The 27875-nt window shown below is 34.5% G+C and overlaps 3 protein-coding genes across 6 annotated transcripts; all 3 read right to left on the bottom strand.

The window, feature by feature from the left end:
- Positions 1-107: 107 nt before the first annotated feature.
- Positions 108-10220, bottom strand: LOC112568730. Of its 3 annotated transcripts, none has more exons than XM_025246188.1 (9): positions 9106-10220; positions 8201-8337; positions 7717-7891; positions 6789-7043; positions 6241-6513; positions 5495-5617; positions 1841-1933; positions 1527-1619; positions 108-1303 (listed from the first exon to the last, which is right to left on the bottom strand). In XM_025246188.1, the coding sequence occupies exons 1-9, from the start codon at positions 9302-9304 to the stop codon at positions 1284-1286; spliced, it is 1368 nt and encodes a 455-aa protein (XP_025101973.1). In that variant the 5' UTR covers positions 9305-10220; the 3' UTR covers positions 108-1283. The 3 variants fall into 3 exon arrangements, with proteins under 3 accessions (XP_025101973.1, XP_025101972.1, XP_025101974.1); XM_025246187.1 differs by lacking the exons at positions 108-1303; positions 1527-1619; positions 1841-1933 and adding exons at positions 2532-3614; positions 3832-3938; positions 4228-4587 and having other exon boundaries at positions 9106-10211; XM_025246189.1 differs by lacking the exons at positions 108-1303; positions 1527-1619; positions 1841-1933; positions 6241-6513; positions 6789-7043 and adding exons at positions 2532-3614; positions 3832-3938; positions 4228-4587 and having other exon boundaries at positions 9106-9541.
- A 2832-nt stretch (positions 10221-13052) lies between these two features.
- On the bottom strand, positions 13053-22469 carry LOC112568731. Of its 2 annotated transcripts, none has more exons than XM_025246191.1 (10): positions 22267-22469; positions 21672-21994; positions 20272-20607; positions 19564-19697; positions 18725-18896; positions 17517-17765; positions 16909-17025; positions 13757-13849; positions 13477-13560; positions 13053-13330 (listed from the first exon to the last, which is right to left on the bottom strand). In XM_025246191.1, the coding sequence occupies exons 2-10, from the start codon at positions 21733-21735 to the stop codon at positions 13281-13283; spliced, it is 1299 nt and encodes a 432-aa protein (XP_025101976.1). In that variant the 5' UTR covers positions 21736-21994; positions 22267-22469; the 3' UTR covers positions 13053-13280. The 2 variants fall into 2 exon arrangements, with proteins under 2 accessions (XP_025101976.1, XP_025101975.1); XM_025246190.1 differs by lacking the exons at positions 13053-13330; positions 13477-13560; positions 13757-13849 and adding exons at positions 14261-14985; positions 15119-15219; positions 15631-16014 and having other exon boundaries at positions 22267-22384.
- Positions 22470-25083: 2614 nt separating this feature from the next.
- LOC112568344 lies at positions 25084-27875 on the bottom strand. The gene is made up of 3 exons (XM_025245601.1): positions 27820-27875; positions 27380-27504; positions 25084-25999 (listed from the first exon to the last, which is right to left on the bottom strand). Exons 2-3 carry the CDS (start codon positions 27483-27485, stop codon positions 25602-25604), a joined length of 504 nt encoding a protein of 167 aa, XP_025101386.1. The 5' UTR covers positions 27486-27504; positions 27820-27875; the 3' UTR covers positions 25084-25601.

The raw sequence follows: 27875 nt of genomic DNA, 5'->3' as shown, positions 1-27875 counted from the left end.
ACACACACACACAGACACACACACACACACACACACACACACAGAGACACACACACACACACACACAGAGTTTACGACAGGTTGAAATAAAAAAGGGAACAAAGTGATGAATGAAAGCTATTATATTTAAACCGACTTCCTTACCATAATTTGTGGTCGAGAAGTTTCATGTTATAGACACAAAGGACTGTTTTTTGTCATTTTACCCGAAATTTCAATTACAAATCACACAATCGTGAGTCGTGAGAACATTTTAATCAGCATTAGCGAAAACAAGCATGAAATATACATATATATATTTTAAATTTTAATTACCCAGTTGCTGCTCAGTTTATTACATACAGTTTGTATTAATGCAAGTTTATGATGATGTCACACTAGGCAGTTAATTTAAAATAAATGTATCAACTCCAGGCAGCTTTATGTTCAAAACAATTAACCTGACGCTTTAGGAATGTGAGTGGAGATAAGAAATGACACTCGTCAACCAAATAATGGAGCTTGTAGCTGAATTAACTGCTATCCACCGTGTCAGGGCGGGACGAGAGTTTGAAGAGGAGTTGAATGTGAACGATTTTAATCGAAGTAGAAATGTCACTTATTAAGTATGATTTTTTTATAAACTAAGGAGGATTAGAGAGAGGAGGGATAGAAAGAGAGAAAAAATGCGATCAAAAAAAGATACAATGACAGAATGGTAAACACAATATATATCATGTTTATAAGCAAAGCTAAAAATATGTCTATTTAAAGAGCATCATAAATAAACTTACTTGTCTCCAAACTGAGTAAAATAAGCGTCTGAGATAATTAAGTGTATATATACACGGGTATACCAAAAAAGTGGTTACAAAAGTATACGTACAATATAATAGACATTACATAATTATTGTAATTTAATGTAATATGCCATTTTACTGTTATGCTTATATAAAATCAATGAAAAACAAACAGGAAGAAACATAATCAAGACTTGAGAGCAGCGAAATACGATTGATAATACAGAGACTAAATATTGATGTAAAACTTTGTGTGACAAGTCCATTTGAGACTCACAACTAAAGATACTAACATATTTTTCTTTTAGGCATAAACATTCGAAAATGTGTCTTTTTATTTGAGATCATGTTTGATATAGTCATCAATGAAAAGCCACTAAGTCGAATAATCAATGAAGGCTGTTTCAACTTTTAAAAATCCAGGACGACCTCTAGTGCTTTGCCAATCAGTCTGTGTACAGTATTTACAGATTTGGAACAGTTGTAGAAGTCGGTTCTCATAAATCAGTCTGGGATTACCAGTTCTGTTAGAAGAAATTATAACAAATAACTTTTATTAATGAGACCTTGTTGTAGATGCTCTTTTATTATAACTATTTATCTCATCTAAAATACTCACTATGGTTCTCATTTCTAAGCAGTATGCCTTTAAATATAATTTTGCAAAATATAAGTCATTATGCACAATTATCAGCTTTGTTATCACATTTTAAATATAAGAGCAATATTTTATGTATGGTATGTTACCTGGTTGTTCAGACACATTTTGACCTGCAATGGTTACTTCTTCGTAGCAATGCTCATTTTTGTTTTCTCTTTTAGCCTTGTCATCGTCAGATCCTGCACAACGAATGTAACATTAGTGAAGCTGGTGGTTCTGCACGAGTTGTATCAGTTTGTTGTTGCTGTTGTTGATGTGTTGTGCTTGTTTTGTGTTATGGCTTGGGCTATATCGCGATACTCAACTGAATTTTGCTTTCATTATGTACATAAAAGGAATGCCGCCATTGTTAGTTGTTTAAAGAGAGCAATGATAAAAATGGATGCTTATACTCAGCTACCTGCTGGTGGTGATGATTTGCGTCCCCTTAAAGCGAGGTCCACGTAGCTGTGTTCGTTGTTTTCAGGCCTCCTGGTCGTGTCATACACTGGGTCTGAGATAGGAAAACTAGTATGTAGTCTCAAAAAGAGACATTCAGACACGAAAATAATTGAAAAAGTTCTTTACCTGTAAATGATGCCTTTTGATTTAGACTTAGCTATATATATATATTGTAGTGAGATAACAGATGATCACTTGTATTGTGATTAAAATAAGACGGCTTATGATTTAATAGTTTGTAGTGCGTTAGTTGTCAGCATGTATAAATAAACGATAAAAAAGTTGACATTGAATAGAAAAGGAAACATGGGAAAAGATATTTAAGCTTTTGGATAATTAGAAACCGATTTTCTCGGAATTACGTATCCTTCCATCACAGAGCTTTCACCGTACAACATTGACACGAGTGTTATATATATATATGTGTGTGTGAAAAATGTACTGTGTGATAGTTTTGCTTACTTTTCTGATCGTAACTATCATAATGATTGAAATACACAGCACGAAAAAGTTTGCAAAAATATATTTTATTTTCACAATTATGGTGTTACAAAAAAATTAAAAAATAATTATTATTATATCATGTTATTTGGTTCAATATTTATGTTATTAATTAAATTCTAACATAATCTATGTAATAGCGCGTTTTCAATCTTACATAAACTTTTAAAAATAACACAAAAAACATAAAATAAAAACTGGCTGTCATGTAATTCATATTGCTTACTTTTTAATTAACCAGTTTCTTACGTTTTCTCTTTCTTAGTGTATGAATACGTGTATCTTTCTCACTGTCTTTTCTGTCGTTCCCACCTTTTTTTGGCACTCCGACATTCCATTTATAATGTTGTGTGCAGTATAATACAGAGCAATATTACAAGTAAGATTTATAATTGCATATGGACAAGCAATATACAAATAAACTCATAAAAACATGATGAGTCTAATTACATTATACATAAAAAAATAGACACGTGATCTGAAACAACATTAGATGCAAATGGTGCACTATATTATATCATGTCATGTTATCACAACATTATGAGTTGATTAACTAAATGTCTTGTGCAACAGAAAAGTTCCAGCGACTATTCATTCTGCATTCAGGCATCGCGTATCTGCCACCAGACCGAAACTAAAAATTTTTATGCAAACACATGATTATGATTAATAAGGATTTCTTTTTGTCTTTGGTGGTTACTGGAAACTTTTAAGTTCTTACGCTTGGTTCTGGTTATCTTGAAACAAATATTAACAATGAAAACATTACTGTTTTTGTTCCTTGCTGAGAGGTTGTGGTTCCAAGAGATTAAAGAAAGAGATGAAACTTTCAGCGAAGGACAAATACGAATGGCAAAGCTGAGAGAGAAAAAAAACCCACTGATGATCATGTATGCAGGCTTTTGAACGTAAATAATAATAGTTGATGTCGCTAAAAATACTTCTCATGACTATATTTGCTTGTTCATCATTAATCGGAGGATGAGACTTATTATAACAATGGCAGCTGTCAATAATGAGATTGTATTATTTATTTTACGAGAGTCTTGCTAAAGACAGTGTAAGGAAGAGAATAAAAGTAAGTTCAGCAGCAGATTAAAATATCACAGAAAAAGATGTTATGTGATTTGAAGATGGTGGTAGTTATCGGCTTGGTCCTCTTGTCCAGTTCGATCCTCTTCAAAATGTAGTTCATTGTACTCATCTTCAGAAATTGCCGGTAATGAATATTCCTGTTTCAATAAGTGAATGGCATTATAAGTTACAGGTTGTAATAAAATGTTGTAAATATGTTTTTATAAATACATCTATCAATATAGAACAAATATCTTTGTTTTAAAACTAAAATTGATAAACTAAAACAAGAACATTTTTCTTGGGTGCATTTAAAATAAAAGCTTTGTCGCAGAAAAAAACGTCTGTGATGGATGTCTTTAAGACAAATCTTACGTTTGTGTCCGGTAGAGGTGATCCAGACATTGTTGCCCAGGGAACAACATGATACACACCCAAACCAGAGTCAGTCGGCACCTCAGTGACATTCATGTAACCTGTGTCTGAATTAAAGAACGATTTTTAATTTGATTATTTATATAATGTTGTTATTAATCGACGGATAGTTGCGCAAGTTTACGTGTATGTTTGCATATATCTACAAACTCATTAGGATACAGGTCTCTGTGTTATCGTTATGATTGGATCATTGATTTTTTAAATCACTGGCATTTTTTTTCTTTCAATCCTATTCTTGTATTTTAAAACTTGTTATATGTCTTGATTGCCTCTTTTACATCCATCAAATAGTTTGTGACATCTTATCATATTGTGAACGACGTTCATTGTTACCATGCAAATCTTGGACGTTCTTGTTGTTTAGATTTAGCGTTGGCTTTGTTGTTTGTTTCGATGCTGTTGTTGTTTGCTGCGTCTTTTGAGTTGTCTGGTGAGCGCCATCACTCTCTGTTCCACCGGTGTTGTTGATGGAGGTTTTACAGACCGCCGCATAGACATCTACCACGTGACCGGAACTGGTTGTGTTAGTGATTGTGTACATGTCACCTGAAGGACCTGCTTCTCGTCTGATTGGCGTCTGTCTCTGTGGCTTATTGACGACAGCGTATGGCACTGGCATAGCTGTTTCCTTCTGATAATGTTTGCGGGCGCCAGAAACAAATCCAAAGAAACCTCTCTCTCTGTCTAGTGTCCCTGTAGTTAAGCAAGATATCAAACACCAGTACGTTAATGTGTTATAATTTATTAAGAGTTTTGTATTCGGACGTTGGAAACTTGTTACTTTTATGACCTATGTAAATTATACATAACAAGATACATTACATTAGGGTATACATAACTATATAATCAAAAGCATTTAATTCTCACAAACGAGGAATTAATTGACGTTATAAATTATATAATAAAACTTAACTTATATCAAGCACAAAAACAAGTGCATACAAATGAAAAAATAAAGGAGATGTATGGTTTATTGTACCTGAAAGAAATCAAATTGTATTTTATAATTTTTGTAACGATTTTTTTATTAATAATAATCACAGGCACATTAAGTAACTTTTACTAGACTCTATTCCTTACAATGTACGCGATAAAGATGAGAAAATACACTCGCCTGACATTGGATTGTCCAAACAGAAGCGATGTGTTTAACAAATATGTAAACTTTAAGGAGATGTAGACCCGACTAAAGCATTTCTTGTAAAGTCGAAAACTAACGATGATGTCAAAGGAAAAAACAAGGCGATAACGTGCCGCTTTTTATATTTTTTCTTTAGCATTTCACAAAATATTAGATTCTATAAAGCAAACATACTGTCAATGTACATATTTATTCAATTCTTTAAAATTGTCTGAAACTTGTGAAAAGGAAAGATTATTTGTTACTGCATGCATCATACGATAGAAAGAGTATTCGATATAATACAGAAAAGAATTAGAAAAGCGAAATATGTAGATAGCTAGGTAAATAGAATATTTGAACTAGGGCTTCACATGTCATTACCATTTGCGCTGTAGATTAAATATAAAAAAATAAAAAAAAAATAGATAGGAGTTAGAAGTTCTAAGGGTTTAGGTGGAGAATGTCAGACGTTTTTACCTTTTCTTCGTCTGATGATGTACACAATCAAGACTCCAACTATGATGAGTACAACAAGTACAGCTGCAATAACACCACCAATTAACCCGGCATTAGGTCCACCTGTGCTCGCTTGCTGGCTTTCTAAAAAAATAAAAAAAGAAATTGATCTAAGGCGGCGTGAAAATAAACACCTTATAGACAGACGAGCAACTAATATAAACAAATTTACTGCCAGTAAATTTTGGATAACAAAATGTAATTTATTTTCTGGAGCATGTTTTACATTTTTACTGAGTTTAAAATATAAAGAGACTGTACGTTGTTGCAAAGTATTACATCCTACCTCGTGAAGGCAATATACGGTAAATAATTTTAATTCTTATTTTAGTTCCTTTGTTCCAGTTTCAAAATAACAAAAAGCGTTGCAAGTTTTATTGACCTGTACAATAAAGGATGTTTTTATGTGAAGCATATGCTTGATGGGGATATCTGTTATTAGCTGTGCATGATATCGCTAGATTTTCAAACTAAAAATTCAGTTTCAAAAGAAACAACTTATTGACAGACAAACGAGCAATAGCGACAATGTAAGGGTCAGTAAAAGTCTTGATAACGAGATTTTTGTGGAACATTTTTTATATGTAATCCGTTTAAAATGATAAAAAAAACTTTTGCAAATTTAAAGATACCTTTCATTCTTCTCTAGTTAAACCCTTGTCTTTTGTTTAAAACTAAAAAAAAATTGTTCGAACTTTTTTATTTACCAGAAGAAGAAAGAACGTAGACATTTGAAGCATACTCTTGATGAAAATATGTGTTGCTAGCTGTACATAATATCGAAATACTTTCAAACTTCTGAGTGAAGTTGAAGAAACATGTACTGGAATTCCAAGAGTCAGTCTGATTAGAACACGTGACATTCCATTGAAAAGCTGCGGAGGGATAAACATCAGTCGCTGTGCAGGTTAAACTTATCATCTCTGACTCATCTTCTGTCTTCTTTTCATTGTTGGTGATCACAACATTTAAGGGTCCATCTAGAAATATTTATAAACTATAATCAATAACTTTTAGAAATTAATCTTTCGAATTATAAGAAAAAAGTAGAAAATCCTTATTTACCGTCAGTTACAGTATTCTTTTCATTATGGTTTTTATGTACTTACTTGTTATCTTTACTCTTCGTTGCAGAAAAAACATGTTTTCTTTATCTTGCATCCTTTACATTTAAAATCCGGTTCCCCATGATACATTACGAGTATTTTCACCTTGTAATGGTTAGCCTTACTTTGTGTGTGTCTGATTTACTTACAAGCAACGGTGAGTTTGTAAGAAATGCTTTCTTTAAGGGAGCCGTCTGGGTGCCACTCTAGTCGACATGTGAATTGTTGTTTGTTTAATCGCCGGTTTACATTTTGGAGCAGAAGAGTTGCGTTATTCATTCCTTCCCACACTAGAAGTGCTGGTGGATTTATGTGTCTTGAAGCACAGCATGTACATCTTACATCTGAGCCCTCAAATACATACTCAGGACAACTGTGGTTGAGTTTTACCACATATGGCGCAGCTTATAATAGAAAAAAAACAGCCAATGCGTTAAAATTTGTTTATCTGAACGAGGAATCATAAACATTTTTCCTACAGAGATCTACTTCAGCGGTACTGAACTACTTGTTTCATAAAAATGTAGTGAGTAACAAAACTGTCCAGTACACCCTCAATGATGACAATATTATTAAAAAAGACATATCTGAAGAGAGTTTTTGGGAGTGTGATTGATTCCTCACAATCAATAATAACGAAAGACGACAAAAATATATTTAAAATGTAACATTTCCACAAATCTTACATCTTTGTAAACTCTACTGGTTCCAGAACAGCCACACATCATTACAATTGTTAAACAGAGCTCAATGGTGACAGAAATATTTTTTTTAGACTAGCTCTGTGGGCGACACTCTCTCCTAAGCAAATACATTTAATATTTATAATTTATCCATTATTTGGGCTGATTTTACATTCCCTGTCTAAATGGCACAGGGTAAGGATGTTTCTGTTTGAGATGCTCTTTGTCTTCGTTCATGTGACTTTCCTGTCTTCGGGAAAACTTTGTCGCTTTTTTAACCTGCATTGGGTTTAAATTTCTCCCTATCGATATTATCAACCAAAACGTATTTTTTATTTACAGATATTAACGTTTTGCATAACATAAATGTGGTTGTCATAGAAAGCCTTCTTACCTATATATACTTCTTTATTGAAGTAATCATCAGCACCGGGTGATACGCTTACACTGTACGTATAATAGCCTTTAGTTGTGGGAATTGGTTTTGCAAAAGAGCAAACTCCTTTAGTATAAGTCCTTGAGTTCACAGCAGTGTAATTCCTCAGCGTGGTTCCAAAACCCCCGAATTCCTTGAAAAAAGGGATATGATGATTGTTACATAACATTTGAACTTTCTATGATGTATATATCAACATTTCAAGTGCACCTCCAAATTCTGTGAAAGTGGTTTACACTTTTTTTATACTAAATAAATATTGTGTTGGGCTAAACAATATGAAAATATTACGATCACATGTTCTCTTGGTATAAAAGTGGAAGTGAAAAAGGGATATGTTGAAGAAAAGTGCAAGAAGAGGTATGTTTTATGAATTTGATAATATTATAGAGTGAGAGGAACTAAATATATCAACAACAAAATCGGGAAAAGAAACGTTTACCTCGTTGTTTTCATTGTCCCTCCATTTGCACGTGTAGTTGTTGTCTGAAGAAAACATTCTTTTCACTGTGCAGCTTCCAATCACCATCCAGTTTGAAATACTTACCCTGCAGTCACCAGGTGAATACACCGGCGCCACTGGATGAAATATATGTTTATTAAATGCATTTATATATTTTGCAACATTATCTACAGTAAGGGGTTAAATTTTATATAGATATATATTCACGTGGGTGCTATATTTCTGGAATATATTAATAACTTCTAATAAATACTTTACCAAAAATCATGTTATTTACTATTTTTTTAAACAAAATTTCTGTTAACCTTTTTTATTTTAAAAAATGCTCATCTCAAAATTAAGTATTTACTTATTTTATTCAATTTCTTTTTCTGCCTTTGTGAGTTATTAGTTATGTCGCTTTATACTTAAATATCTTTTTAAATATTAAACTGTTTCTTTCTCTACCTCTTCATATATATTTATATATGTATATGTTATCAGGATTATTATTTAATGGTTATCTAAAATATTTTTAAAGAGATTGATCTAACTGTTTCTTGTCTCTATCTCCTTCTCTTTCTTATATATATAATCGAAGTGCGACATCATCGTTGGGTGAAAAAACACATATATTATGTTATCGTGATAATTTTGCATTTACGTTTACTCATAATTTCATAACCATTTAACAATCATTTAAAGTGGTTTGCTTGTAATAATACCATTTCTTCTGTTAATTTCTAGAGTTCATTTTGCATATATATATATACACGTAAGCTCATGCGTAAGAGAAAGAAAGAGAATGAGAGAGTAAATGCAAGTAGTATTACAGCAAACAACCCATTAAGGTGGACAGAAAACAATGGTACATAGTACTCTACAATGTGTTCTACAATACTTACCAATTATTCTAAATTCACACCGTGCGTAATTCAAGGAATCGCTGAAAGACAAGGTACGAGCTGAGTTCCTCGTGATCCCGCTCACTTGTAAAATATAATTATTGTTCGTTACAGAATAATAGAGTTTAAACAATTTAAACGTGTTGTTATAAGCTGTACAGTCGAGTTTAAAGCAAGAACAAAAGAAAATGGTTTCCATCTTGTCATTATGAGCCGTAATTTGTACTGGATTGTACTGGTATGGCTCAAATGTAAAAGAGCGAGTTGAGTCTTCAACAACGTCCACACTACCCTGTTCACAACCGCCGATAATTAAACCTGCAACAAGATAATGATTGTAAATACTTATTAACCTGACAATATACGTAACAATCAATATATAATAACAATCAAAATACGTAACAGTTCCTAACAATAACAAGTAAAGAACTAAAAAAATTCTGTTTCTTAATAAAAGTAACAGTAGTTCGGGTATTTTCAGTCCTGAAAAAATTAAAAATTTTAATGAAAGCACTTACTCAAAATTGAAATTTCTCTGGCAAGGTAAGAAATCTAGTATCATATTTGTTTTAATTTAGAACGAGTTTTTAATTTTTTAATCAATATACTTTATCAAAAACTTTTCTTTGATAGTTCGCTGCTTAATGTGTCGCAAGTTTGGGATACAAAAATGAACTATCTGTTTGTGACCTTCTCGTATCTGACCCAGCCGTCCAGTAGGTAGCTGACCTCGTTCGAAACAGGGTTTTACAATCAGGACATCTAAGTAATTACTTCACTGTTATTCAGTGATCACCTTAAAACCTTCGCTTTGTGTGATCATTTAAGTCATTAATCTGTATGATATACAGAGTACTCTGCAAGCTAGAATGATCTAACTAAGTAAAACACTACCTATCTAAATAAAAAGAAAAACAAATTGACCAACACTGGTGAATTAGCAGGAGACAGCTTAGGACATAATTGCTAGCAATATTGTTTGGTGTGCGGTTGTTTTAAAGTCAATAGAGGAGAGTAGAGGCCTCAGTAGGACTACAGTACCAAACTCAATCCACTTCTAAACGGACCACAGGAAACCGAAAACGCGGTCTGCTGATGGCAGATAAGCGCTTTAATAGCTTATTCCGGATATCAAAGGCGCGAGCGAAGCTAGCAGTCAAAGTTTAAATAACTGACAGAAAACATTGACAAGAGATGCCTTGACAACAAAAATAAGTTTACTATCCAATCTCTAAGAAAGGAAGATAGTTAAAGGGATATATCATGATTCGCAATACCACAAGACATAAAGTATCAATAGGTTAAATAAAACGAAACTATCCGGAAAGAATGGTTCAAAATGATTATAATAATATTGATCAAATACTCACATCGATGGGCTTAAAGAAGCAACTAATCTAGAATTTAAAATATTTATCTTGTATGAAATAGCTCTCAGCAGGCACTAGGTTCTGTTTTCAGCGATAAGCTGTGGAACGATTTAAATGGAAATAGTATTTAAGAAAGTGTCAAGGTCCAGGTTAGGATTATTAGGAATTAGGAAGTATTGTTTACATTCTCTCGTCGTTTAAAACGAGTTCAAAATGTTTTAGTTTACTAGCATTTCTCAGTAATAAACTGTTAAATACTTCGTGGAAGTCGCAACAGGATGTGTCACTAAACTCTGTTTCGCCCTGTTTGCTGTGTAACTTGAGAGCGTGTTTGGACAAACATGTACCACTGCCAGTCCTTTGTTTCATCCACTCTACTCCCCCTTCCCTTAACCTTGTTAGTCGCGAAAGATAGACGAAGAAACTTTTCTAAGGCACACATAATTCTACATTATTTAAAGCGCTTATGAAAAATAAAAACGAAAAGGTTCTGGTAGCTTTATGTACTGACTGAAGTGAAAAAGCACAGTTAACTATTTATCACCATGGTATTTTGTTGTAATCTCGTGTAGAGTAGTACGTGTATTGTTTCGACAAATAAGTTAAAACAGCCAAGTACCTGAACATGCTTTTGTAGCCAGCAGTGCGACACCACACAGTATCCACAGTCTCCAGACAGCCATCACTCATCTCAACTGTTTTGAGAGAGTGGGTGTGTTACAGCACAACTAACAAACAACCTGAGCAGATACGGGGAGGGACATCAAGTCCACACAACAACAATACTGTCTGTACGTTGTCGACCTCTTTCTCCAGGCGGTGTTGACACACTGTGGAGAGGACTGAAAAATCACTTCCCTGTTCTATTTAAAATGTCTCGTGAGAAAAATACCGACAACAACACATTTGTGTGTCGTCCTTTTGCGCTCTTGTCGTTCGCCACTGTCAGTGTTATATATCACTCCGTACTGAAAACTTTTTGAACATATAAAATACATATAGCATATGGATAGCTGATGACAATTTCTATCTAGCGAAATAATATATAATTTAGACTATTATGCGCTAAACCTTTTTGATGCACTAGCTTGTAATTCTTCTATTGAGAGTAAGAATGTGTGAACGCGAGCAAGTGCTTTTTTAGTGTTTATTATCATTCTTATTTACACAATAAAGCTCTCATATATCTGTCTATCGTCTGACCTTATTCTAAAATGAAGCGTTGTGCAAGAACTAAAGATGTTTTATACAAAAATACAAAGTTTTCTTATTGAACAAGATCGACCACCCGTGTCTTACCCTCTATGTTAATGGAACAGAGTTCCGTCCCTATAAATGTATAGAAGCTGAACAATATTAATAGGAACTGCATTAAGTTAGTGTTAGTTTTACTAACAGTGATATTTGCCGCAATAGTTTACATTAACAAAAACTTAAATTATTTTTGCTAAAATATTATTTCCCTTTATAGTTAAAATTGAAGAAAGGAGAGTAAAAATATTCACGCAAATTAATTTTTTCTTACAAAAAGTAGTTAAATACTAAATACAGGAAAACGCAGTTAAATGAACTCAATAGAATGTTATCTAATCCTATTCCGGGTGTTCACATTTCACTGCTGAGTAGAGGGGACAGTGTGCAGGTTGAGATAACAAATGTTGTTGGGGAAGTGGAGGAGTGTCTGATTTCGCTTGTGTACGGGGCCTTATCTTTTTTCAGGAAAATTGTAATGCTAGACCAAGTAAAAATAGTTTTTTTATTTAGGTTTGTGCAGAGTTAGGTCAAATCCTGGTCCGGGTATTCTGCCAACAGTGTGTAGCTTGAGATGACAATATGTCATGTGGTGTGTCACTGCATTCTTATTTGATTTGTGCTGGTTGCCACTGTGGGAGGCGATTTACATCTTAAGGAAAGTCCGTAGATCATTTTTCCTACACCTTTTTCTAACATTTATAACACACACACACACTGACATCTAGATAAAAGGAAAGATGAAAGAATAGAGACAGTGAAAAAAAAAGAGCGGCATTTGCACAAAAGACCTCCAGACCTTTATTGCATGGAACGTTTGAAGGTCATAACATGTCAACAACGTCTGAGGATTTCACAGGCTCTTGAAGGCAACCGGTGTTTACATAAACATCATTGAAGACAGAAACCAACCAACCAACCAACCAACCAACCAACCAACCAACCAACCAACCAACCAACCAACCAACCAACCAACCAACCAACCAACCAACCAAACCAAACAAACAAACAAACAAACAAACAAACAAACAAACAAACAAACAAATAAAGCCTCATCCGAGCGTTTTATAGGAAGGTGACTTCTGTTAAGTGGTCCACTTCGTATTTTGCAAGAGAAATAGAGAAAGAACAAAGTAAGGAGTCAGACATCCGAAAAGGAAAGAAGGACATTTTCTTTGGCTCTAAAATAGTTTATAAGCTGTTAAAAAATTAATACTACCAGCTTTCTAGTGAACATATATGTGTGTAAATAAATTTCAAACGTTAAAAAAGCCTTTTAACAAAAACAACGAAAGAAGTCACAATAAAGATTTAATATAGTAACGATATTATTCTGCTACAGTACTTTCATCGTAAAAACCTTTTACTTTTAGAAATATTGTGACTGGAACAAGTCTATGTTCATCACCAGCAAATGGAAAACAATCTTTTTATTATGTATATTTTGCTCATTTTCTTCCAGCGCCATTTTTCAAAGTACACAATGTTTTGTTAGAGTGATTCCGTGACATTCAAGCACAGCCAGTGTGACTTTCCACCGCAGTGTGTAAACTTTTAAGGACTTGAAACAGTCTGAGACGTCCTCGGCACAACAAATATTGCGACTAGAAAAAATAGAAAAAATAATATAAAAGTTTCCAAAAGATAAAGATAAAAACTCGCGAAAGCTAACATAATTTAAAGTTAATAGATTTGCATTGTTTCACAAAAAAGGTTTGTAAAGATTATTTTTTGATGATATTACTTATACCTGTAGGTTGTGTTGCATTTGGTCTTTCCAGAATCACTTCCTCGTAGCAATGATTGTCATTTGCAATCATGCCATCCCTAATTTCTGAGTCAGTAGATAAATAGATCGTTAAAAAAACAGTACGGTTATGTTTTGTGTACAAGATATTATGAATATAATAAAATAATACAATATTTATGCTTTTTACTGGAGAACAAACTTGGAAACAAAAGTAAAATAATATTGTATGCTAGGTGTAATAAACACATTGTAGCTTGAAGGATATGTCACCATAATGTACCTGGCGACTGGGGTGTGTCACCTGATTTCTGGGTGAGATCATCATAACTGTGTTCGTTGTTGGCAGGTCGTCTGGCTGTGTCGTACAATGGAGCTACAATTATAAAGAAATCCTTGTTTGTATAGCCATAAAAGACGACACGCCAGGCAGAAATATGTTCCTTGTGTAGAAATATGTGACAATTAAAAACAGAGCTTTGTAAAATGTTTGTCAGCATCACGATTGCTTTTTGTTTAGTAATGACAAATGTGTTTTTGTCCGACTATTAGTGCTAGAGATGACTATTCATAAAAATAGTTAAAAACATTCCTACTTCTGTAATTAAAAAGTAAACTCAATAAAATACACACAAAGATAAAGAAAAAATATGAAAAACAAAAGAGGCTAGGAGGAGTAGATAACTAATAAAATAGGGAACACAATTATTTGTTTTAACTGTAGTAATTCGAAGAACACACTTCAGGACCAAAACCAAATTTTAATAAAAATAACACAAATGCTGAAGAGATTTCATTATTTTATTTGCTTTTTACTTAAAACCAACATCACAATCAGTATTTTATGAATTTCCAGGTAAGATACATACAAGAGAAACTGACAGTTAGCTCAACAAAAATACTCAAACAGTTAAAACATTCAATATAGATGAAAATCTTTTGTCACAATCTTATATTATGATTTAAAAATTTCATAGGCGTTTCACTACTCCATATAAGGCAAGAAGTAACAATATTCAAATGAAGGACAACATTTGATATTATAATATTGACATGCATATGTTAAACTTAAAAAAAAAAATTCCACACACTAGATAAAATTACCTTAGAGTGTGAAAGAGTAGTTATATATATATTTAAGTTTATACATAACATAGAAACTTAACTTTTGATAATTGTCAGAAGCAGCAAACTTTAAGAAAAGCATCCTTTAAATTAGCCTAGAGCGTTGTTCACTTTTTTTTTTCGCTCGGTTACTACATAAGGTGGTTTTGGGTAAATCAAATGTGATCAATCTATTGCTTAAATCAGTTCATAGAAATGCACTTTACACTCGTGCAGAATATTTGTTATTAAAGTAAATGTTTGCACTGTAGTGTTAAATATAGTTTTTATACTTTATTCATGTTGCAGATGGTGGTAGGTAGAAGCTTGGTCCTCCTGTGCAGTCCGATCCTCTTCAAAGTGTAGGGCATGGTATTCCTCTTCTGAAATCCCTGCTTCATGATTGTTCTGTTTAAACATGCATTTTATTAGTGATATGTACATACTTTAGAAGAAACAGCTACAGCGTCTAGTAAACAATACTGCACTATCAAATAGCCCATAATAAAAGATGATGATGATGATGATGATGATATCTTACCAATATTTCTGGCTTTAATCCTGTAGGCGTTACAGCACTGGCAACCACGTGGTAGACACCCAAACCAGAATCAGTCGGTACTTCAGTGACATTCATATAGCCTGACCATTGAAACGACAAACAAAATCTTTATCGATCTCCTATTTCAATTTTACAGTCCTTTATTATCTAACTAAATCTGGTAAGTATATTTGCATATAGAAAAACGTTTTACTTAATAATTCGATTTTTACAACTTACAAAAAGATCTTTAAAACACTTATTTGTATCTACATTGTTTTGATATTTATATATTATACCTTTGACCGCAAAGTTGGATAATTAATTAACAATTTAATTCTATTTACTTGTTTTTACCAGAGTTATCTTACATAAAATTGCGTGTTACATTTACTAGGCTAAAGTTTTAGCCGCTCAAGCTTTGTGTTGTGTTCATTTTATCATTGTCTTGTTACCCACAAGGGCACTGAAACATGATGTTTAAAATTGGTGGATGGTTCCATGACTTTTACCTGGTATGTCACTGATATTTCTTGTTCCTGGTGTCATTGGTTTGGATTTCATTGCCGGCGCGACTGCAGTCCTCCATTCTGTCGTTTCCTGCACGCCTTGGCTCGCCAGGTTATTGCCTTCCCTGTTTATTTCATAAATTGCATCCTCGTTAGTTTCACAGATTGTTACATATTCGCCATTGAGGTCACTAGATGTCGTTGTCATAGCGACAGTGTAGAGGTCGCCGGAAGAAGCCGCCTGACGCCTGATGGGAATCTGTGGCTTGGGCTTGTTGACCACTGCATAGGGCGTAGTTGGTGGCTTAGTTGGTGGCTTTTTCTGATGAAAGAACTTGCAAAGACATTGCCAAAATCTCAGGTTAATGTTTCCTCTTCCAAACTTTCCTGCAAATCAACAGCAAGCTGTAGTAAGCTTAGAGCTTAAAAAATTCCAATAACTTATACAGTTTATAATAATATATGTGAAAGTTGTATTTATAAAATCTAACCACCTTCTCAAATTAATTTAGATACAGACGCTGCATTTGTAATATCTTGTAGCTAAAGGAGAAAATACTATATGCATTTAAACACTACACTTTAAGTTTTATGAGTGATGCTTCATTCAAAAAATGTAGTCTGAATATTTTAAATAATTTTGTAGAAGATTTCTACAGGATATTACCTATATTTTGAAATATCGACATAGGAGGATATTAAAAACATTAACAAGCACGCATTTAGTATACAAAAATGTCTGAATCAAGATACTGGAATGCAAAAAGTATTACTAAAAAACAAGCAAATTATTAACTGTGTTTAATGTGCTGACACTAAGGATGGTACATAAATTGTTTATATTTAATTAACAGAAAAGTAACTCGCCTGACTAGGAAAGTCATGTTTCATGGAGATGTTAAACATTCCGGGAGGGAGTAGAATCATACAGCAGCTTTCAACGACCAAATGACAAGTAGTACATTCCGAAAGAAAAGTGTTTGAAAAACGATTTGCTAAATTTCGCAGTAAAATTTTTAGTTCGTCAAACGACAAACTTCTTTTAATAGTGCATTTAAAAAAAAATTTGTATTGTATTTAGTGGAAAATTACAAAGAGACAAAAGCAAGTTAAAAAGAAGACATCCGGATAGATTTTTTTTTAAATCTTGTTTTTAGTGAAATAGTTAAAAGAACTATTGTTTATAGATTAAAAGAAATGGAGACAGAGATTTTGACGGTTGGAGTGATGGAGCTTTGGCATTTTATAAAAGATTTGTCAGCAAGAGAAACAAATTCAAACCTTTCCGCCTTTTAACGATGTAAACAGCGATGACAATTCCGATGATAGCTAGAATGAAAACAGCTGCCACACAGCCACCAATGATGCCTCCTTTAGTGTTCTTTTCTCTTTCGTTTTCTGAGTGTAAAGTATTACAAACAAAAACATATTATTTACATTGTGTGGTAGTATCTGATTAATTTTGAATATAACACGTTACATATATTACACATCTAATACAATAAAATGCCATTAAATTATGTAGCTATCATCGGTACAGAAAACAAACTTTTTACAGTGCAATACCACGAATGCACAATCACCTTGTCTTATTTATATCACAGTCAACCTTCTCCTTACTCTTGCTTCTTTGAGGTATGTCGCTTACAAGTATAATACAAAAAGTCAATCTTTGTTCAGCAAGGTAGGTATTTATTGGTTTAAGGAATAATTTTAACTTCACACTGCTGGTCGAAGAAAAATAATAATGCTGCCAATGTTCCTCGAACACAAAGTGAACAAGTCGAGCATCAACTGTTTTACTATTTTACACATATAAGATACATGCACATGAAAAGAATTTAGCACCACATCAAAGAAGCTTTATAACAGACTTAGTACACACTTACCTGCTATTCGCAAAGTGTAAACAATTGAACTGTTGATATATCCGTCAGGACCCCATATCAGCCGACATGAATAGTTTATGGTAGTATTTTTGGGCTGAATATCTTGGAGAAATAATGTATCAGTACCAATTCCATCCCAAGCAAATTCAGCAGGTGGAGTTCCTAAATTTGAAGAGGTACATTTGCAAGTGATGTCAGAACCCTCAAAAACAGTTTCTGGACAGTCATGGCTAGGTTCATCAGGAGGAACTGCACACACACAAACGCATATCTGTAAAATATAAATTCTCCAAATGGTGAATACTAATTATAAATGTAGTTATTTTCATTTCTGTAAAGATTTTGTTTGAACAACAACTCCTGTGACGAAATGTATCTAGGATAATCTATACAAAACAAGCAAGATTTCATTAACGGGGCGGTACAGAAAGAGCACAGAGTGGTTTAAACTGACAAAAAGGAGAAATAAAAGTAAAATGTCGAAAGAAATGATAAGCGTATAATAAGAAAGCCTTGTAGAGAGTAAATAGGAAGCTGGGAAATGAGAGTGGTAGTGATAGTGTTATAGTATTATCAAACCTCTGAACAATAAATATTTAAAGAAACTAATTACGTCTTATTGTCGTTGCGACTGTCACAATTTCACGAAAGAAATAACAGGTGAGAAAATATCATAAAAACCTCTTAAACAGGATAGGGGAATATAAACTTTAATTAGCAGCTTATAGGGCTTTTTTTAGATAACATCGGATATACGGGATTTATTTTTAACTTAAAGTCTCTTACTACAAACAACAACTTGATTTTTGTGCCGAATTATAACACAGAGGATTTGATTTTGGTTAACTGCTTATTAAATAAGAAGTAATAAAATGATTAAGATACTGGTTTTAGTTAATTTTTTTCTGTTTTGAGTAAGGATATAAATACGAAACTAGTTGTAATATTTCTGAGAAACAATATATTGATACTGTAAATAAACAAAACTAGAAGCCTTCAATTTGGTGTATTTAATCTGAGTTACGTGTGTGTTAAACTTTTTGTAAACGTAGCGAATGATTTGGCAGAGACAATCAATTCTTAAAAAAATATTTAAAATCGGTGTATTTGTGCTTTAAAAATGGATGTTTTGTCAGGAAGTAAGAGTGATTAAAAGTATTTAAAATATCTTGTATTTAATCTTAAATTATCTAAACGTATCATCTTACCTATGTTTATGGTTTTATAGAAGAAATTCTGGGAACCAGGATCTATATCCATGCTGTAGTTGTAGTTGCCCTGGGAAACAGGCATATTTTGACTAAAGGAGCAAACTCCTCTTCTGTAAGATCTAGAGCCAAAAGTATAATAAGTTATGGGTTCTTGAAATCCTTCTTGGATCTGCAAAGTGTTTTAATAAAACGAGTTAGTCGCAGATGATAATATAATAATCACATACAAATTGTCATAACATAAAAAAGTATCAAAATGTGGACGTTGAAACCGAAGCGATATTGACACGGGAGACTAATTGCTAAAAAAACAAATCTTATCTTTCTGTCATCCATCTTTTGGTATCAAATGACTCAATGAATCAAATAAATCAATGCACGTATAAACATATATGGGGAAAAAGTGATTAGTAATTATGTTCTTCTTTATCAGGATTGCTTGGGACATTAATTGGATCTTACTGAGACCTTTCCAAACTTAAGTGACTTTTGTTTATTTCAGTTTATGTTCCACAGTCCAGCGCTTTGTAAAATCTCACACAATATACAATGTAGATATATATATGGAATGGCTGCATCAGATCCTTAAATTTCTGAAAGTCGTGTTCTTTGACACAATTTTAAAAAAAAATTATGACTGTAAGGTGTTATACAGTGTTACTCATGGTTTCATCAGAGAGAGAGAGAGATAATATCCTGTAGTCATTATGGTCTTAAGCGATCTCTGTGCATTAGCAAGTCTGTTATTAGGAAGAGTGTGTGGTTAAAAGGATTGATATTCTTCCATATGCATTAATTTCCAATTATTTGACTTAGGAAAACTCAGGCTGGAGTACCTGATTATTGTTTTTCCGCCAAATGCAAGTATAAACATCATCTGACGCGTACATCCTTTCAACTGCGCATGTCCCGTATATCTGCCACTTTGAGACCCGCACACTGCAACTGTCACCACTGATGATAGCGGGTGCTGTTATAGAAACAATAAAAAAAAACATACCTTATTATTAAGACCTTCCAACGACGACGACGACGACGACGACGACGATGATGATGCATATTATTAACTTCTGTGTGGCTACCTTTTTCTTTTGTCTTTATCTATTAGGTACTGTCCCTGTCTTTGATATCATTACAACAAGCAAGTATTTGATAGTGATATTGCTAACTTCACTCTATATCCCTGTTAGAAGGGATATATCTTTGACAAGATGCAAACGAATAAAAGGATGGAATTAAAACAGATACAATGTGAAAAAATAATAATAAAGTAATCATGATATACATTCGATAACAGTTTTTTTAATATTACGAGATTAAGTTACAAAAACATTGCTTCTAAGTAAAGTTTTTTGAAAGGCATTTGTTGAGTGAGTCTCAAATTACAAAAACAAAGATAACTTTATTTGCAAGCAACCCTCAGCCGGCCAGGCCAAAACATTTTGTCCTGTGAATGACACAAAAATGAAAATGACTGTAGGTATGTTACAACTCATACTCATCATACAGTTAAAGCCTGACGACTATATTTAAGCCCAGCTCACCGATTAACCGTAGTCCACACGTTGCTGTTCTCCCTGAGTCGGTATCGCGGCAATGGTAAGCATATGCTTGGTATCTTGTAACAACGTTGATGTCAAGTTGACTCTCGTAAATCCATGAAGAGGATGAAGTCAATTTGGATAATTTTACTGGTAATGTAACTCCGTTGTAGAGCCTACACCCCGTGCGATTGCAGGAACCAAATCCATACCATTGCCAGTTGTTAGGGTAAGACCAAGACCATTCTACCTGATTTTGATATTGGCCACAAATGAAAGTCACGTTGGTGTCCTCTATGACAGTTCTTTTTTCGTCAGAACAAACACGAATGTATATAGCTGAAACACAAACTTAAGCAATCAGTGATAAATCAATACACTTGTTAAATAAAAATTCAAAATAATTGTCTCGTTTTTGTCAGTTTACTGGTTTTTACTTCCCCACAGATACCGCCCTCCCTGCTCCTGTAGCTCCAGTTAAAAAGTTCCTTGAGAACACTTTTGTTCTTTATCATCTGTAGTCTTGGATGACCGGGATTGGTTCAAAAAATGATAGTATGCAAGTAATTCTTCCATGCACGTCTCTTTAGAAACAAAGAAACTAGTAGAGTATCCTACAGAAATACAGAGAACAAAAACTTTTGTATAGACTAGACCTTGGCCTATTTCAAGGAGAGAAGTGCGAAACAACAACAAACATCCTGATTATAAACCAAATGCTAATTTATTATAATTAGGTAAAATAACAACGACGCTATCATGATTGAAAATAACACCTTGATAATTGTTGTGAGATTTGACCCAAAGGGTATCCATCTATAAAAGAATGTGAGCTTAAATGGGATAAAACATTTCCTGTGTGCTAAGTATGAGAGGCTGAAAAGCTAATGAGCTAACAGTCAGAACTTGTTTCATGTGTAACATGGTGTGGTATTTGTGCTTTTAAATGATGAATTCTGTAATCGACTACTTCTTGTACATAGTGATGATTAAATTTAGGTTAACTAATGTAATACAACATATCCACCATTAACATTAATATAACGAGTGGTGTACGGACCCAGATTCAAGTTGGTGGATAGTTTTGGAAACTGAAAACTGAGAATGTGTTCTAGGAGTTTTTTATTCTTCCCTGTTTGGTGTCACAAGAAACTACAGACTACAAGTTGTGACCATGATAAGGGCAATAATTACCAAGTGATACACTGTCAGCGTCACGCTGCCTCAAGCCTTTGTGTAGTCACCTAGTTACATCTACACAGGTTAAAGTTATCATAAGAAACGAAATAATTTTAGTAAAAATTAGCTGAAGAGAAAACGAATTAACACTATGACCTAATTGTCATCATAGTCTTCGTTGTCATAGCTAAGCTAATATTTCGACTAATATAACAGCTTATTACCTGAGTCAACCTTTACAGCGAGTAGTGCGACACCACACAGTATCCACAGACTCCACACAGCCATCACTTGTCTCACTGTTAAGAACTACAAATGTTGACAACACAACTAACAACGCAATGTGAACAGCTATGCTGAAATCATATCCACCTGCCACACGAACAACAAAACTGTCATTCGTGCGACCTCTGACTTCAAGTGGTGGTGACACACTGTGGACAGGACTGGAAATCACTTCCTTCTTCTATTTAAAATGTCTCGTGAGGCTTATCACGATAACAGGACATTTGCACATCGTGTTTCTTGGCAGTTATAGTTTGCACCCCTGTCAGGATTAAATTTCGTTTCATCGGAGTATATTTTCAACATATTACTTATATCATATATATTAAACATGTGAATAGCCTTTGACAGTTTCTTGTTGTTATTATATAGACATTTACACAGAAGTAAGCAATGATCAAAACTCGCTATATTGTGTTACAAATTTTAATCCTGTATACACGTAAGTTTGCGATGGAAAATAAGACACCGGCCGTTACCGCAGAAAAGCAATATATTTTCTCCACATTGATAAACAAGTCTGAAACAACTTACCTACACGACCTCTCTCTTTCCCACTCCTTTCAATCTTCGGTTAGAAAAAAGCAGGTATTTGGAGAAAAATGTGGTGTTTTGCTGCTAGAAAAGAAAGATTACAGGAAACCATAAACTAAATAAGTTGCAGACTAGAATATGTTTATTTTCTTTACTTTGTCAACTAGCAATGAAAAACAAATGATATCAGTCAAATTATGTTCCCTGTTACCGAGACAAACCACATTCAAGAAGCACTTGTTACTCATAATCCACATTACGACATGAGAGTGATACTGCAGCTATGAAGAAAAAAAATTTGATCAGGGGAGGTGATGTGTGATAACCATCTAGGTTTAAAAGATCGGGTTCTCCCCCTTACCCTGAGACGAGATCACGCGCACACAACCACACATACTGACACATAATTTACTTCTGTGTTCTACATAGAAGGTGTAAAGGTCAAATATATCTTCATAGACAATGTACATATGCTCTCTCACTCTCTTTAACTATTTTAACTACATCTCTCTACATTTAAATAAACTTTTGATTATGACAAACAGGGTGAGAGAGAATAGAAAAGGTCGATAGTATGTGTAGTACGTGATGGATTGAAGTAGGCCTGTGTGTGAGCGCGTGCGCGCGTGCGCTGGTTTGTGTGGTGGTATTCATAAAGTTTTCAGAGTCTGTTTCGAAAGTACAGTGACTCTGTGCACTGGTTAGTTGTATATACCAGGTGACTGAGCTGCCGAAGACGTCTAACACGTTATATTTTTCAATGGAGTACAGTTTTATTTTGAAAATAAGTTGCGATGCAAGTAGACCGTTTCCGATGGTGAGCAAACAATTTCTTTTTATCACACGCGATCTTTTGTTCTTACACCAAGGTTTTAGTCCTCACATGTGGAAACAGGGTTCAGACAGACACACAAAGCAACAACATTGACAACAAATAGCCTAGCTAAGGAACGTAGTATATCACATATATTTTCCAACTATTAAAAGATTCTTGATGGTAGTCAAACCGATCCAAAATGTTTTTCCATGAGTCGTATTCTACGAGCATTTAAGTGAAATACATCTCTCGTCACGGTACACTGACAGCAAACCTCGTAGTCCTCAGTGTCCTCGTGTGAGAACCTGTGACTCACCAGGTGTGACTGCAGCAGGTGTAATTATCGACTTTTATGTCACGAGAACTTTTTCAAACACACTCACACACAACCTCAAATCAAATGGTAGAGGGCATGAGAAAGGGTTGGCAACCATTTGCTTTTTGAGTGAGAGACACAGAGAGACACAAGATACAGCTAGCTCAACAGGGTTTTCATCTGTTACAAGTAAATAAAATACACCAGTCCTCAAGAAGCAACACGTTGTAGCTTTATAGGCACTCAGGGAATAAGATTAACCAACCAATCAAATATTCTCTTTATCAATTTTTTGTCCTATGTTAAAGGTCAGTTGGTCAATAAATATGTGTAAACAAAGAAATGACAAATCTTAAGACACCGTATAATACGTTAACTATATTTATATATAAACACTTGTGACGATTATTAAACAAAGAGAGAAAAAAAAAACAGAGAGGGAAAGGCAAGAGATAGTTGAAGACGTTAAAGCAACCTGGTTAACCACTGGCAGGGATGATTTTAAGGACGAGCATAGACCAAGTAAAAATAGTTTGTTTATTGATGTTTGTGCGGTGTTAGGTCAAATCCTGGTCCAGGTATTCTGCCAACAGTGTGTAGTTTGAGATGACAATATGTCATGTGGTGTCATTGCATTCTTATTTGATTTGTGCTGGTTGTCACTCAATGTTAGGTCTAAAAGAACAAATTTTATATCAAAAGAAAGTTCAGAACCTCTACTTTTAAAAATGTGCTAATTTCGCAAATCTCAAATTTCCGACTTAAGACTCATTTCGTCGTGGAGGGTCACATATACAGTCATCGACCCAAACAGGTGAAGAGAATTCTATGATTTTTTTCATAATCCGGTTTTTTTTTCTTTACCTGATAATGCTTTCTACTATACGTTAATCCGTGTTTGTTGTTTGTATAAAGACGCCCGAACATCAGCTTTAAAACAGAAAGTAAACTAAATAAAAAATAGTTTTCAGAAGAAACTTGACAGATTAAAATAATCTCATCACTAACAACACAACATGTTGGAACACTTTCGATGCAATATATTACTTTATTAAACAAACTGTCAGAGATTTGATACAAATATTCTTCATCCACTTGATTGTATTCCATCCTGGTCGTGGCCTCCTGATCCTAGCGACTGTTTGCTTGTTCTTACATCTGTCGTCGCTAAAGCAACTCAAACAGCTTAAAACAACATGGTGTGCTTTGTGGAAACTGAGTCCTCTGCTCCCCGACATCACTCCCATTGTCATAATACAGGTGATGGTCGCGGTTTTTGGTTCCTAATAACCTACAATGTTCTGTTAACATTCTGTAGGTGGACAACAGTTTTTCTCTGTAAATGTTCTTGCTGTCCAACGTACCGTTGATTGATGTTTAGCGGGAGATTTCCGGTGTGTCAAGTGTTTGGAGAATGAAGTATTAAATCAGAGGAATAAATTGATGTGAAGTAAATTCCACTTCAGTTTTGACTTTGTCCAGAGACAGTACAGTCTTCGTCATGCGTTATCTCAATAACCTTATAACTTGCAGGCAGATAAAGACAGGTGGGAACAAGTGCTTTGATCCTTGACACGTAGCACCGCTCACCCCGTCAACACACACACACAGAGACTAGCACAGCGACACCTTTACCACACGATCTTCAGCTACAAAACTAAATAACGAACCCAGAACAGTTTTGCAGCAATGAATATTTCTTTATTTTGAAGAGGTTCAGACAGAAGAGACCTAAAAAAGAATTGTTACAGGTTTCATACTAATGCAAAAATACTTCTTCCATGCAGGCAATTTTTATATGCCAAAATACAATGTTAACCTACTGTAGTCAAAGCTGAAACGAAGTCCAATGTGGTCTGTTTTTACATCAAATCAGTCCTCTCATTTCTTATTAATGTCGGTTATCGTAGCTATTGTAAACAATTTTTGATAGCGTTATATTTAGTACTTTAAACATTCTCTATTTGACTTCAGTTATTATATCGTTTAGTTTTGCACTGAAAATAGAAACATGTTTGATCCATTTTTAATTGTGTGTGCGTTCATGTTTAATATTTGCCAGAAATTACATAGTGGATTTACTTCTAAATAAAGCAGAAATCAACAATAGTAAGAGTAAGTGGGAATGATACGGAAAGGCAATATCCAGAAAAGGTGTTGATATCGTTTCTTTTTGTTCCTCTTTTCGCCAGTAAACGAAGATTAAAATGCCGTGACAAGCCACCCGGCAAAGATGCTGTGGTTCAGTCCCCAGAAGTTCAGACTGTTAGGACTTGCAACATAGACCCGGTCTCCGGCCTGTAGAGTGACGGGCATGACACTCTCGTTACTAGAGTCGCCTGAAGTCAGAGATCGAGCTCGCAGCGCCATCTGGTCATTGATGTACAAATCCCAGTTTATATCACCTGCGCCAAGAGAGAAGGATCGCCAAACGATGACGTAGTCCCCGCGGTAAGGAGCCGTGAAGACCCCGGTGGTAGAGCTGTAGGCGTTGCCTATGTTTGTCTGCGCTGTGTCAAAGATGACCACTTTCCCAAATTCACACGATGTTTTGAAATCTTTAAATGTCGCCCTGAAAAAAACTCGTCTTGAGAGAAGATCTGAAAAAGAAATAATCTTATTTGTAGATTTTATTAAAGCCTTCGAAGCTACAGATGGTCATCTGTACAATAGAAAACTACAATTATACAAACTAAAAACGGATTTCCTCAGGCTCCTTACCCCTTTTCTTGCAAAGTGTAAACGGTAGCTATAAAAATGAAATGAATAAGTTTCGCTACATCTATACTGACAATCTTCCCCTTTATATACAACAGTTGAAATGTTTGCAGACGACAACACACTACACACATATCACAATTTCCGTCCTTCCAACAGGAGGGAGAAAGGCAACTCCGGACTTGGTCTGAATAACAACACATGTCCCTCATTCTTTAGTCCATGAGAAAAACTAAGGACACGACACACAAGCCGTTAGTGGATGAAGGTGTCAAAGGAAAAAAACGACGCAGCACAAACAGTGAAGATAAATCAAGAACAGTGTGAATGGCGCAACAAACATCATACATCAGAAAGATACTAAATCTCGACATAAACAAACAAAATGTGAGAGATTTCGCATCCTGCAGCCATTTAGGCTGAAAGCATCTTACAAAAAGAGTTGTAAATCTAAGAACAGTAATGTAAGAGGCGTTCATGCGCCCTCTAGCATACTGTTTTTAAGACTTGCAAATATGAAAAAAAAATAATAGATTTTATAGCGAATGATTGAATTGGTGAGACTTTGAATAAACAAAAATAAAATAAATGGAACTATGAACATGTTCCAAATATATAAAGAAGCAACTATAAAGAGGTAAAGCAACATACAATAAGAATTAGATAAATTATACACTAGACAGGATTTTCATTAGACTGACAGGTCATCGTGCACACAACTCCTAGCGCCCAGCAAGCAGGCCAAACCATGTTTAAACGGTTACAGGGACAAGTAGACATATGATTGTTCATTTTGGCATCAACAGATATTGTGAAAAACAGATGAGAAACTGTTACATTTACACAAAAGCACAGTGTATTAAGTAGCATCGGAATGTAGTAGACAGTAATAGAAATAGTAGGACAGTGAGGTGAACATGTAGTAGAGAAATAGAACACATGTGACCTGAAAGACAAACAAACCTAAACAGAGGAGGAATTGCAGAGATAAACAGTTTAAATTAACATTGACTGATATCTGTAAAAGTGTCACGAAGGATCAGAGTAGAGAGAGGAAGCAATAACCCGCAAACCCGTTAGCCTATAGGACATTACTGTCAATAATGGTAATGATAGTAATGATGTGTAATGTATGTCACTTGAAGAACATTTTAAGTAACGTGCAAATAAATGTTGATAAGGACAAAAACTGACCAAGCGAGACTATTACACCAGAGCTAGTGCCTCAGTCTGGCATATAATATTGTGATATTCAGTCTTACCAATCTGTGATTTCAGTGCCGTGACCTTTCTCTGCAGATCGCCGATATCACTTGCGTCCACTTTGGACACCATGATGACCAACAGGACCAGCAGAGTGATTGCCATCTTCAATTGTCACCAACAGCTGAAAATTAAGTTTTCGAAATTAGCAAGTAAACCGAGCTTCTGGGTGCTTGTCTGCTGGAGTATGCACACGTGTGTACACTGTGTGTGTGTGACTTAGAAAACTTCATAATGCAGCTTCTGGCCTTCCAGACAGCGGTGTTACTGATGACATCAGTGGTTAAGAAGACAGATGTGACTGTACTTATACTCCAACACCGTATAATTGAAATGCAAAAAGGTGTGCAGGAACTACAAAATAAAGAACGTTTCACAGGACAAAGTATGCATTAAAAGCATTAACATAATCTAATATTTCGTAATAAGATGTACTTACATTCAGGAGGTTTTGAAAACAAAGCTGTTCGTCTCAGGATGTTCCGCCGAGAGAAG

This window comes from Pomacea canaliculata, linkage group LG7 (genome assembly GCF_003073045.1).
Source record: "Pomacea canaliculata isolate SZHN2017 linkage group LG7, ASM307304v1, whole genome shotgun sequence".
NCBI lineage: Eukaryota > Metazoa > Mollusca > Gastropoda > Architaenioglossa > Ampullariidae > Pomacea > Pomacea canaliculata.
This window is presented reverse-complemented; position numbering and strand designations above follow the sequence as displayed.